Here is a 13,727-nt window from a genome sequence, read left to right on the forward strand (position 1 = left end):
GCCTAGTGGGTCCATAATTCTGCTGTAGTAGTTCCTCTGCAAATCCGGGGGGCGAGCAGCCAACAGAAACTGTGACTGGCAACATGTGCAACAGGTAGCACAAATCTCCAATGCGCTGGGAAGCTATGTGCAGCCAAGAGTGTCTCTCAAGGCATGACACCAACATCTGCCCACATTTATCCCACAGATTCTGTCTGTCAAGACCAAATTCAGTGTGATGGCAACAGAAAACAAAATACCTTGTAACTTCCAGTGGAAAACAGGCTGTCAGGACAGTTCCTCTTCCTGCCTTCTTTCCACTCACCTCAAATTAACATCTGTAGCTCTAGAAGGGCCCTATCCTGCTTCCTTGCCCCCCTATCCCCACTAGAAACTAAGCTCAGATACTGCAAACACACAGGGAGTTTATCAGTCTTCCACCCACACAAGCAGGTATTCCGCACTTCCGATGCACATCTGAAATTGGTTCAAAGTGGTAAGGGCAGGAGCACTCGTTTCCATTTCTAGCTCTACTGAGCTTCAGTTTCATAATCTGTTTGTTTTCAAAGCAAAACATACACAACTTACTTTACTTCACAGGGGAAGAAATCTCAGCAAACATCTTTTCCACTGGCAGGGTTAGGTTACAGCTCCGCGACTCCCACCCACACATCTGAACCCAGCGCCTGGTCAGCCCAAGAGTCATGAGGAAATGAAATGCACATGTCAGCATCCTCCTCTCCCACTCCAGTTCCTTAGAAAAACCACTCTTCTGCTCCAGCCATGAGCCATTCCAGGACCAGAAGACATGCCAAGGAGAGGGATGCTTGCTATAACTTTTCTCATGCAAACTGGACAGCAATGTTGTGCTTCCTCAACCTGAGGAAGTTTTGGAAAGGCAATGCTCTGAAAGTTCACAGCATGGAGTTCTCACACCTTGGTTCAGAGTTCTGTCATACACAGGCAAAAGTTTAAAGGTAACAAAACTAATACTAAAGCTCATTAAAAATTGACAATAATATTGCAAATTAACAAAAAGAAATTATGCCAGTCTGATTAAGCAAGTGCTAAGTAACAAATGATTGCAAGCTTAAAAAAAATGCTACATTATTCCTATCTGTAAGAATACTTTCTTTAGTGATCTTTTTCCTCTCGGATTCCTTTTCCCCTTCTCCTTATTTGTTTATTTGAACAAAGAACATAATACTATGCATGCTGTCATCATTTACCTCACACCAAGAGATTTTTGTTTAATGTTTATCTGGATACATTGTTCCTCACAGAAATTTCCTGTATTCCTTATGTTGCTTAAAAATAGTATCTGTCATTTAAGACTGCACTCCACCATCATGTCAGTACATACCTCCGAGGGGAAAAAAAGAGCAACAACTAGGCGAAGTTACAAAAATGCTGTTCTCTTCTTAGGAGACACAAGAGGAAAAAATTTGGTTTTAATTTAGCCTGTTTCAATGAAGTGTGATGCTCAAAGTGAAGAAAAAAATAGCAACGCAAACTGTAAACATGAGCTACAACTGACTCTTAAATTTGGCAAGCAGAGCTACAAGGAACTCAACTTCTGAGGTTATTTTTCCACAAATAAAGCAAAGGCAAGAGACTTCTTTTAACATAAACTTTATGTTACTTGCATCAGGCTTCATTTTCAAAGAATCTAAGAGGAAGCAACCATTTATAACCCAGAGTAAATCAAAGCAAAACGGCATTTTGGTAAACACTAGAGCCTATCAATCACAAGGAGGCGCCGGATCAGGTTGCTGTGGAATTTCAGAGCTGCTACAGCAGCTCCAGCAGAAAACAGCCAAGGATCTTCAGCAAAAGCCATCCCAGAGGTACAGATGCCACTGCTAGCTGCAGCCATGTGGCACAGCATCCACAGCCTGGCACCAAGACTCCCAGCTGCCCAGCAACATCCATGAGTAGCCAGAGTATTGCTAGAAACACATCCAGGAAGGCGAGAACAAAAGGGAAGCAAAGCAGAAGACCAACCCGTGCTAGGAATGCTCAGTGTAAGAGACACGCATTCAGATGCCCATTTCTTCTGAGAAGCATTGCTGGAAGCTGTCTGTGTCAGCCTGGTTTTCGGACTGATGAAAACTGAACCAACGTTTAATATCGATATGATAGCTCTGTTAGAATTTTTCCCTAATAGTATGGTTTGGCACTGAAAAGAGGAAAGCAAAGAGATCACAAGATTACAAATGCTACAATCATGTCTACTGCATGTTAAGTAAGTTTCAAGTTTTTGTTAGGGAGGGTGGAACGACTGTGATACTCTGTGTCCACAGCTGAAGCATTAAATCTCTTCTTAATATAACAGGGCAGATGATGGTTGTGAAGGGGAGCAAAAAAGCAACCAGTGAAATAGAGCTGAAACTACCATTTCTTCTGCTTGTAAGCAGACGTAGAAGGAACTCGATAAGCATAGTATTTAGCAGCCTACATAATTACAACAGATGTCTACGTCAGATAAAGCGTCCTGTGCATTCAGTGTACAGGCAGTCTAACATTTATAAATAAAACCAGCTTCTAAATATAAATTTGCTTATCAAGAAGGAGACAGTTTATCTGGTGTTTAGCATTTAGATCTGTACTGACAGCGATATTCATTGCACCCTTAAAGAAAATTCAGATCTACTACCTTAAGCAAAGTGGGCTTCAAAAAACTGAATGTCAGACTATACAAATAAAGTATTAGTTTAGGCATGGTAGACTTTATTTTGGCACTTCAACAAATGCTTTATTTTACAGCAGTGGCACAGCATTTGCCAGAAATTTTCTTTTCTTGGCACAGTTATTTCAAGCAGTTATTTTACTAATTGAATTTCACTAAATATTGCACAATAAGATATACCTGTTAAATTCTTACCCTGTTTTTACTTGTTGAACTTGTATGGCTTTGAAAAACTTGCCAGTAAGTATAAGTAATTTAAAAGGCAATATATTAAATACTTTAGCACAGGACAGCATTTGTTTGTTCCTAAATGACCACTGAACTTGGGACAGCAACAAATACAAGTTACGCAACTCTTATGTGAAGAGCTACCAGATCTTATTTACAATAAACTGCCATTTCTGAGAAGCAGTTCCACTTCATGTCCTAAACACCTACGTTTTGGAAATCTCAGAAATAAAAAATGAGGAGATTAACAGAGCAGAAGACGAAGCCATTTGTCTGTTACAAAGCATAATACAAAGAGGCAGGCTATCGTCTTCTCCACGTGCCCCTCTATCCAACACCTATCTGTAGTCTAAGCAACAGAGCCTTTTCTCTTCTAGTTGGAATATTTCTTTCTTCTCTTATGAAGATATTCCACTTGTCTCAATTCTTCTGCTGGAGTTCAGAATAAAACAAAATCCTCCAAAAGGCTGGGGAAAAAACCAAACCAGAACAACAAATCAAAAACCAATATACACAGTAAATGAAACTGGGTACTCCTTTGAATTTTACAGTATGGAAAACAACATTTCCAAGAAGAACATGTCTGTGTCAATACTGCCATTAAATAAAATGCAAAGGTTGAATGACTCATGACTCATAACTCATACACTAGATGCAAGACTTAAACATTCCCACTTTTCTCAGCAATAAATCTGGTCCGAGAATCAGCCTGATCAATAGCCTGTTTTTTTTGGTCTGGATTTTTAAGATTCACTAGTTCTCTGTGACATTAAAACATAAGCAAGTAGAGATAAAATAAAAAGCGTACAAAAGTATATCACAATGGAATTCTCAGTATTAGGCCACATGATTTATTCAGTAGTGTTTATGTTCCCAAATTACAATTATGTCTATCCATGTAAGACTACAAAAGTTACCATTAGAATCATCTGTGCTTATAAAATACCAACATTTTCTTTTACTGTTATATACTCATTAACACCAGTCTGCAACGAGTTACATATAATCATAGGCACTTCAAAGGCTTTAAAAGACGTTTACAACTTAAATGAATTTTTAAAGAACAAAAATTTAAACCCCTACTTGTACCTTCAAATTGCAAATAATTAACAAATACAGTGGCCATAGAAATCTGCAGCAACTTCTCAAAATACTGTTAGAGTCTTTGGGTTTGCTTAGGTTTGTCAGTAGCTTACTCCAAATCTTCCTTACAGGAGATTTGTTTAGTAAGAATATGACTATACAGTTTGTAGTAATAATCCAATTTTACACATTAATTTGCTGTTACAAATCTCACTGAAGCTACAGGTATGCTGAGAAACAATGCAAAGTGTAAAATTGATATTCTGACACTTAAATTTATACAAAGTGGAGGTTAAAGTTTACATAGCTGAAAAATTACATTTACACTAAAAGTTACGGTTATCTGAATTATCTGAAGACGAATTGCACCATGACAACTACAAAAAGGCATTTTTTGGAAACAGATAAATTAATGAAATAAAAACTAACTTGTAAGATCAATCTGAGACATGCTGACAAAAATTAAACAACTTTCATTGAACCATAGGATAAAACAATCATTTTCATTATTTTATATTTATGCATAAAGTTTTAAAAATGATTCAGTGAACAGCAATGGTTTTATAAAATAATGCTTTGCCACTGTTATTCACAGAACACTGCAAATGTTAAGTTTTAATTTTACATTTTTATAGGAATACAAGAAAAGTTTTAAATACAATGGGTTTTTATCATAAAGGTGCCATAATGGCTCTTTAATGGAAAAAAAAAATCTTCATTATTCTATGCAAAAGCTTTATTTAAAAAAGTTCAGTGATCTCATAAATAGAGACACTAAATGGGAATTTTATGCATAAAATTCCTTAGTAGGTGCCTTTTGATAGGCAGCACAGGATGGTTTACGTTCACCAAGGTCGTAACTGCCTTCATCCTTCTTTCTCATGCGATATACCAGCAGCAGGATAAGGAAGATTGCGAAAAGAAAACCAATAACTCCGCCAGCAATAACAGCTGTAATCAAAGAAAGAGAGATTCACAATATGCCGGAAAAGTAAGTTTAGCACCATGTTTCTTTTTAATCTCACACAATGAGTTTGCCATTACTTTCAAATTACAGAAAAGGGCTCCTATTATGCAACTGTCTTGATTACTAGTATCCTGAAATATGTTCTCGGAAAGCTGGCTTGTGTATGAAGGCAATAAATTTAAAAGGACATTCCACCTACAAGTGAGTGATCCAACAACCCACAGTTCTAAAGAAGTTATTAAATATTTTACAAAACCTCAATTAAGAAAGCCAGCCATACTGCCAGAGCATAAAGTTGTCGTCGTTTATAATAATAGCATTTAAGTTTCTTTCAAACTCATTTTTCAGCAGTTAACATTTTCAGCCTTAAAAGAACTATTTTGTTACACTAGCTAGGAAATGAATTTTCCCTTTTCTTCATCGTTTTCTTGCTCCAGACTGAAATGAATTACCTATTGGTGAGCAATATGAAGAGGACATTTCATGGAGCTGAAGGAACACAGGCATTACATTCACCATGCACTCACCAGTGTGTAGAAAGTATCAACTCCAACTAGACTTCAAGAGCAAACCTGCACGCTTCCACTGATGTGGATATCAATGTTGTTTCACACTATAGTCCTCAGAAGAAGATACAGTCCAAAATTGTGTGACCTTCATGGCTCCTAGCACTGCGTCCAAGCACACATGGACAACTAAACCTGCAAACACTGTTCTTATGCCCCAAAACACTGTTCTTATGCCCCAAACCCCTCACATGTAGGAAAGCCACATGAAAACATTGGTGGCCAGCCTGTGCCTCCCTGGGTTATACGTGCAAACCAACCCTCTGTATCCTAAGGGCAGCACTCATCCATGCCTCTCCACCCACCTACCCCTGCTGTGAACTCATCCCAGGCAGCATCCATCTTCACTAGACAGACCAGACATAATATGTTCTCAGGAGCGTGGGTGAGAAATACATTTCTACACCACAAGCACCAATCCAAATTGCAACTCTCTTTCTGAGCTCTGCAAAATCCAGATATTCAGCAGGTAGTATTCAACTTGTGGGCATTAAATCAATTAGTAAGACTTCACTATTCAATAACTCCAGATGCCTCTCTCATTCTCATCAAATCAACCAGTGGCTACCCTCATTAATGTAGTTTCCTATCAAGAAAATACAAACGTTGAGTTTGCATTATTTGATATGGATCCCCTCTGTTTACTGTCGTATTTCTGGTGAGATGAACCTTGGCAAACAACATCTCACCTGCCAGAACTTCTGTTCTCTGGAAGAGGTTTTCTGAATGCTTCTCGGTGAACACATCAGTGTCGTCCCCTGGCTCGTCACCTTTTTTCTTGGCATCCACCTCAGGCCTTTCCTCTTTATCGATTTCTTCTGGTGACTGTGGCACAAAAACGAAAATAGACCATCACTTGCAGACAGGGTGCACTGCAGTCACTGCCCATCACAGGCAGCTATGAAGCTGTGTCTCCACACATATACTCCACAATACCCACAAACACAACCCATGGGAAGCTTTTTGACCACAGAAAGCTGTGCTAGACATTGTAACTGGAGCTATTTGTTATTACTATGTAGGAATGAAAAACACTATCCGCAAGTTTAAAACCCCCGAAAGTATATTCAGCAAACAGCTGTTAAACACTGCCCATGTTTATCAGAATAATGGCCTCTGAATGAAATAACAATTATGAAGTTTACCACATCAGATATATTATATTCAGAATGCCTTTGAAGGTAACTTAGACAATACTGAAATGCTAAATGGATCATGGCAAGCATTCAAACTACAGCCAAACCACACAAAACTCTCCTTTGAGAAGGGAATTTTCATGTGGAATTTTTGAATAACCCTTTAAGAGATGTAAAAAAGGTAAACCTCAAACTTTTAGGTATCATGAGAAACTGTCTTGCATGTCACAAGATATTATTTTTTGTATCTATGTTCTTTTTCATGTGAAATCCAGAAGTGCCTATGCAGACGTTCTAGTAGGAATGAAACTGAGCAGCTCTGTACTCATTTAACAGGCTGCAGTAGCACTAAGTAAAGTTTGTGGAAGCTTTTTAATCTGCATAAATCAAGAAAGTTAACATCAAGCCATCAGCAGGGTACAGCAGAACCATTATAAATACTGTTGCTCTCCAGCCACACACCTTTGTTTGTGCAGGCACCTTGGTCTGCATTTTCACCGTGGTGGTCTCAGCCCTAGATGCATCACTAGTTGTTGGTAACTTTGGGAATGTTCTAGATGTTGTTATCACTGCACTATCTTCATCTTCTTCAGCACCTAGAGACAAAAAAGGTGACATTCCATTGATCTGTGAAATTCTTCCAGAACAATTACATTTTCAATTAAGTCACCAAGGTAGAGGCGCTTGCACAGCCCACCCTAGGCAAATGTCTGCTAAGATAAAGATGTGAGTGCAGTGTGCTCTGAACTGTCAAGGTGATTTTTACCCCAAGTAATCCCATGAAAGAAGAAGCGGGCCCATCAGACGGATTAAGCAGCAACCAGGAAACTACTACTATTTTTGAAACAGAAGGAACTAGCCTGAAAAGAACTACGAAAAAAGCATAAACAATTGCAATGGGAGAAGAAACCGTAGAGTGGAAGAAGCAGCCATCAGGGCTTGTGTGGCCCTGTCTGACATGTCCCCATGGCACTGTGGGCTCTACTGGGGCTTGGCAGTGCCACCCCGTGGGTGCCCCAGCTCTCCCACATCCACCATAGGGGCACCACTGGGGCCCTCACTTCCAGGGCACAGCGTGCCCCTCTGGGGGACAGGAGTAGGTGGCAGGGCCCTGGATCATGTGAGGCTGTAGGCACCCCAATCACTCACAGCAGGGTTGTGAGGGCAGAAGGTCCTGCACACCCAGATGAGGGGCTCTTGCACACTCCACAGCCTATGAGGGGTGGATGTGTGCACGCACACAAATCTGAGTGCATGGCACACATTGGGATCAGTTAAAGGAGGGGTGTTGGAAATTTGCATGTTAAACACAATACCAGCCACTTAAATGGTATCTGTTGTATTACTGATACTAAGTACAAAACTATATTTCAGTGATTGCCAGTTAATTGCATATCATAAATAAATCGATCAATAAACCCCTTTATGCTGACTTGACTTAAACCACATGAACTGTTCAGCACTGCTTGCACTGCTTCAACAAGAAAATCCCGCCTCTACAGTAAATCTCTTAAATCCTCAAACATAAAAATCCAAATAGTTTTTCTCTACAGGAAGATTGCTATTACTTCATGTTTCAGTCACTAGGAATTCAAGTTTTTAAACTCCACATAATTCAGAAGCCTTTTTATTTTGAAATAAAGAGTAGGAAGACAGAAAACTCCCTAAAGATGAACTTTAATTTAATTTCTTCCACATTCAAAGCTCTGCTGGAGTATGAAGGTTTCTTTAGGATATGATAATGGACATGTCTAATAAATATCGTTTCATGATACTGGAAGGAAGAAGACACAGACAAGAGACTAAATTATTGTAAGGCCTGAAAGAGGAAAAGAATCAACCTATTCTTGGACCATTCCTTAGGAATCTCAATGTGTTCTGCTCATTACAAACACCAGTTACCCAAGTAACTATTGCGTAATAAATCCAGCAAATGTGCACAAGAGTAATTCCTAACAAATAAAAATATATTCTCTTACAACATAATAGTATGACTCACTCATTCCAAATTGACTTTTGTCTTATTTTTGTAGAGAAAGAAAACAGGCTGAAAATACAAACCTGTATCAATTCTTCAACTCACAGTCAAGAATTACATACATTTGGCATTAAAAAGACAATAACTAAAACAACTTCTGTACTGCAGCTGAGATAATTTGAAATTATTAAGTACTATGTTAAAGCTACCAGCACAGAATAGTACTTGGAAAAACCTTCAGAGATACCAAAATTACAGTGCAACCTCCAGAATAAGGAACTCCCAACAAGAATCAGGTATTTTTCTGAAGTGTTGCTCAAAGATCACAAATCCAAAACCCTGCTTCAAAACAGAGGTGAGGAAAGGCATCCAGTGGGAAATTTTTTCTGGCTTTGCCTCAAGAGTTTTCTTTGAAAAATAAGGGCCCAATGGACTGCTCAGCCTGCTTTACCTTCCAGAGTTCCTCCAAATTACACAAGACACTCACAGTCAAGGAAATTAAAATTGATGATCAGGTTAGAGATCTGATAAAACACAGTTTGAGAATATAGAACTTTATTTTCTTCTTTTCATAGTCCCATTTAATCACAACTGCTCCTCCAAATCCTTAAATGCCACCTTTGCTTCAGGCAATAGTTGTGTCTGCCAGATAAAACAGGCCTGAACCTTTCCAGCTACGGAGCAGATCTTGGTCTCTCAACAAATGGGTGACTAATATACCATCTGGACCAGTCGCTAGATTTTCACCAAAGGTACCCAGGACCTCTTCCATATGGCCTCAGGGGAATCCTGACAATGCCCAAAACATTGGGGCACCTGTTGTTTAGTCCTGATTCAGTTTGAACACATCACTATGGTTCCTGCTTTCCAATTAGCTTTATCTAGATAGGTCTCTTCTTGGCATGGAGTAAGTCTAAACAAGGGTAAGGCATTTCCCTTGCTAAACTGACAGTAGTATTCTCAGAATTACGCATAAGTAGGACTAAGGAATCATAAAAGCCTCTCTAATGTTCTCCAGAACATAGCAATACCATTTTATATAGTATCATGTTCCCTAAACGCAAAAAAAAAACCCCAGCCCCTTGCCTCCCTCCATGAACAGAAATAGAATTGGAAAGAATAGATCAACAGAGTGTCATAAGCATAACTTCCAACTAGGCTGTTAAGAGGAATACTGTGAAATGGGTGAGGTATAAAATCGCATTTCTGCATGTTGAAAATATCAGTGTCTCTTTAGATGATAACTGGATTTGGTCAGCTTGGGTGGCTGTGCTATGTATTAACTGCCTTGAGCCCCTCTACAAATAGATACTGCCCTTTTAGTGAGGGCACCGCAAAAACCCTACAGTAATTAAACCCACAACCATCTCTGTGGTAAAGAGTTGAGAGCCTTCATCACACACCATCTTTTACACACTGCAACTTCTTCAGGATGCCCAACTGCTGCCTTCATAGTGGTCAAAATAGCTCTAAATTGTGCTGTAGTATTGGAAATATCTAATATAGCCCTCAGTGACATGTCTATTAGCTGCCCCTTGGGTGACAGGAACGCAAATGCTCTTTCACACTCTTGGTGCTTGAGGAAACTTGTCAGGAAATCAAGCCTGTGCCAGCTTAAATCACTGTATACTACAAAAAGCCCAGGGTAGTTAGCACTCTCACTTGCAAAGCAGTCACTGATTAACTCTTCCTACCAAACAAATCCAATCATTTTTGCCACATCTTTTGGCATCATGTTTGTTTGCTATTGCACATCACACTCTGGGAGCACTACCACCACAAACAAAGTTGTCATAAGGTGGGCACACAAAGTTGCACCATCATTTCCACACCTTCCATCTCCATCATCAATGACACTGCAGAATGACACACACCAGAATGATATTTTTAGCTGGCTTATCTCACCCATATTCATGTGAAAATGCCTCAACACAAGTCTTAATCTATACAGCGTTAGACAACCAGAGATGACACTGTAAACATTATACTGTCGGGGAACTGCAGCTGAAATAAATGGGGACAGTGCAACGATGGTATGTTTCTGGTAATTTTTATCTGAGCAGGGAAAAAAAACCCCAAACAACCAACCAAACCTGAAGAAAACAAAAGGAATAGTCATCATTATACTTAAGTATACTGAAGATTCTACCAAGCATCACAAAACCACACTTTCAAACAGCATCACAGTAGGGTTTTATGTTAAAGGGCCTGCAGAATCAGGCAGTCAATGTCATATAGCGTGTTTGGGGCTGGTGTGGCAGGTGGACAGGAGAATCTTGTGCTCCCAGCCAATCTGAAAGGCACATTCAAGTGGGACCTTAGGAAGTAGACAAATGAATACTTGCTGTGTTGCTCACACCACGGGAGGGAAGCACACCAGGAGAAGGTGTGTTGCCCCATCTGGAGTGCTGGCTGGGCACACTGCCACCGTGGCCAGGGGGCATCCACTGTCAGCCCTGGCTCCTGTGCCAGCTCCTGTTCAGCACCTGGGAGAGCACCCACACCTGCCTCACATCAAGCCATGGCCCCGCAGCCCAGCCCCACATCACCCAGCCCCACATCACCCAGTCCCACGCCGCCTAGCCCCACATCATCTAGCACCACCCAGCCCCACGCCACCCAGCCCCACATCACCCAGCCCCACACCGCCCAGCCCCACGCCACCCAGCCCCACGCTGCCCAGCCCCACGCCACACTCCTCCCTGTCTCCTAAACTGCCGTCTGGCCTTAGAACCTAACTTCAGCTTCCCATTGGGTCAAGAGCCAAAGCAGATCTGCTTTTCTGCTTCTTTGAGGCACTCCATTCCCACTACTGTAACTTTCCTCCAAGAACCTTCTCAACTCCAGCTGTTATTGACTGAGAAATATTAGGCTAGGGAAAGAGAAGAAGTGGAAGGAAAATCTGCATCAGATTCCGATATATATTGCATAGACTTGTCTGTCAGGTGTAACTTAAGATATAAGAATCAGACAGCTTTCCAAAATGCGTAGGTAAATCTTATACAGATGGTAGCTTTCCTTAAAACAAAGGCAACCATGTTGCCTCCAGGTACCTGCAAGATCAGGGCTCAGTTAAGATCTTTTATGCCAGAGGAAAAAACAACAGAAGTTATAAAAGCATTTCAAGTTGTAAATAGGCAGGAAAACTTATTTTTACTCTTTTATTACTGTGCAATATACAAACACCTACAGTAAAAAGAGTGACAGATTGAGGCATCTCCTCAGAGATGAAGACTGCAAATAGGAAACAATGGAGTAATGAATTCACTACAGATTTTCTGCTGTTTGTACAGGACAATCAGGAAGCAGGCTTCACTCCTTCAGATATGGTTGACCAATGGATTCAGACTGAACACTTTGGCAAATGCACAACAGTAGCTGAATACACATAAAGATTAAAAAGGCTATGAAAGGAAAGAAAAAAGGCAGAACACCATCACCTTTTTTTCCTCCTTAAAAAAAGCTATTAGCCAGTTTCTAGTTTTAAATGTGTCATGCTTACAGTGACATTTGCCCACGTTAATGCTGCTTGCAGACCTGCAAGGGCATTAATGGTGGTACTGACAATTCCTGTTTATCTTCATAGGCCTGATGACAGCTAACAATTTTCATACCAAAGGAAGGAGTCAGTATGTTGTCATCTTGGATCTGTTTTCTTGGAGTGGAATTACATAGCAAGAAAACCACTTTGGAGTGGGAAGGCTCTCCCTGCTAGGAATACTACATCACTGAGTGTCAAGTAAAAAGAGAAATGTTCAACACAGTATGAGGAAAACTGTTCATTGGTACATTTCCAAGTGACAGGGGACAGGACAAGAGGGAATGGCCTGAAGCTCCGTCAGGGGAGGTTCAGGTTGGATATCAGAAAAAAATTCTTCACAGTAAGAGTCATTGGGTACTGGAACAGGCTGCCCAGGGAGGTGGTCGAGTCGCCTTCCCTGGAGGTGTTTAAGGAACAGGTGGATGAAGTGCTGAGGGACATGGTTTAGGGAGTGTTAGGAATGGTTGGACTCGATGATCCAATGGGTCCTTTCCAACCTTGTGATTCTGTGATTCTGTGATCTGCAGGACACTTTCTGCTTCATAAAATGGAGACAGCAGTAAGTATAGGATGATGGGGTGGAGCGAATGCTAATTTGCTTTCCTCTTATAGGGCTTATGGATTGCTCAGAAGGTTATTTGAATTAAGAGTTCTTCCTTTGTTTAAAATATTAGATTTGGGCACTGTCACATGAGCTGTCTGGACAGGCATCCAGCTAGTCTCAGTCTGCAATGAGACTCTTCCCGATTTCTTGCAGAAAATAAACACAGATTGGCATAGGTAGCAGGAGAGAACGCATGTTATACACTCCACCTTCCACGCATGACTCATGGTTGTGCACAGGAAAAAAGAAAGCCAGGGTGTTACTGTTGGTGAACCTAGAGGCAACTTCTGTCCACCCAGCTGCACTTTTACCACTGAGATGGGATAATAAAATCTGAAGCTAGATCTTGTATAGTCCTTTCCACCTCAAAAGCAAGGCTGCACTTTGAATCATCCATATTAGAAACATCTGAACTCCACAGAGGGATAAAAAAAACCACCTATTTTTTAAAATTAAATGTTAAATTCCCTCTCAAAGAATTCTACAACAAGGATGTTCAACTGAGCCTCTGATCTTATTATAACATCAAGTTGCCCCTATGGAGGACTCCCAAAATGGAGGATGTTACCCAGGTGCCAATGGCAGATGGGCCTGAATTTGCCTGGCAGCACAATCAGACCTCTGCAGACCTCATTTTAACATATCTTTGAACCTCCTAAAGAAAAGAAAAGAAAAAAATCTATCCCAAAAATCTCAGCTGTGGTTTACACAGTAACAAAGACATGGTGCTATAAGAAGGGCTCTCCTTTTAAAAATTCACAAGTATAAATAAACATGAAAAGGCAGATTACAAAAAATACAATGACAAAAAATAAGTAACACAATTGGAAAAATAAATGGGATTTCCACAATTGCTCAGCAAATACTCACAACAATAAAGAAATTTATCTTCCAGAACTAACATAAAATTCTGCAGACCTGCACTTAACTTTAAACAGCTGGAGCCTCCCAGCTAA

General features: G+C 40.3%; 1 protein-coding gene across 1 annotated transcript in view; it reads right to left on the bottom strand.

The window, feature by feature from the left end:
* Positions 1-3,207: 3,207 nt before the first annotated feature.
* Positions 3,208-13,727, bottom strand: part of SDC2 (syndecan 2) — a 60,606-nt gene continuing 50,086 nt past the window's right edge. Inside the window, exons 3-5 of the mRNA XM_054059109.1 lie at positions 7,111-7,244; positions 6,202-6,337; positions 3,208-4,930 (exon numbers count right to left, since the gene is read on the bottom strand). Of these exons, the coding sequence (XP_053915084.1) occupies positions 4,767-4,930; positions 6,202-6,337; positions 7,111-7,244 (434 nt within the window). The 3' untranslated portion in view covers positions 3,208-4,766. The remainder of the gene's footprint in view (positions 4,931-6,201; positions 6,338-7,110; positions 7,245-13,727) is intronic.

The sequence above is a fragment of the Cuculus canorus genome, chromosome 2 (genome assembly GCF_017976375.1).
Source record: "Cuculus canorus isolate bCucCan1 chromosome 2, bCucCan1.pri, whole genome shotgun sequence".
NCBI classification, from domain to species: Eukaryota; Metazoa; Chordata; class Aves; order Cuculiformes; family Cuculidae; genus Cuculus; species Cuculus canorus.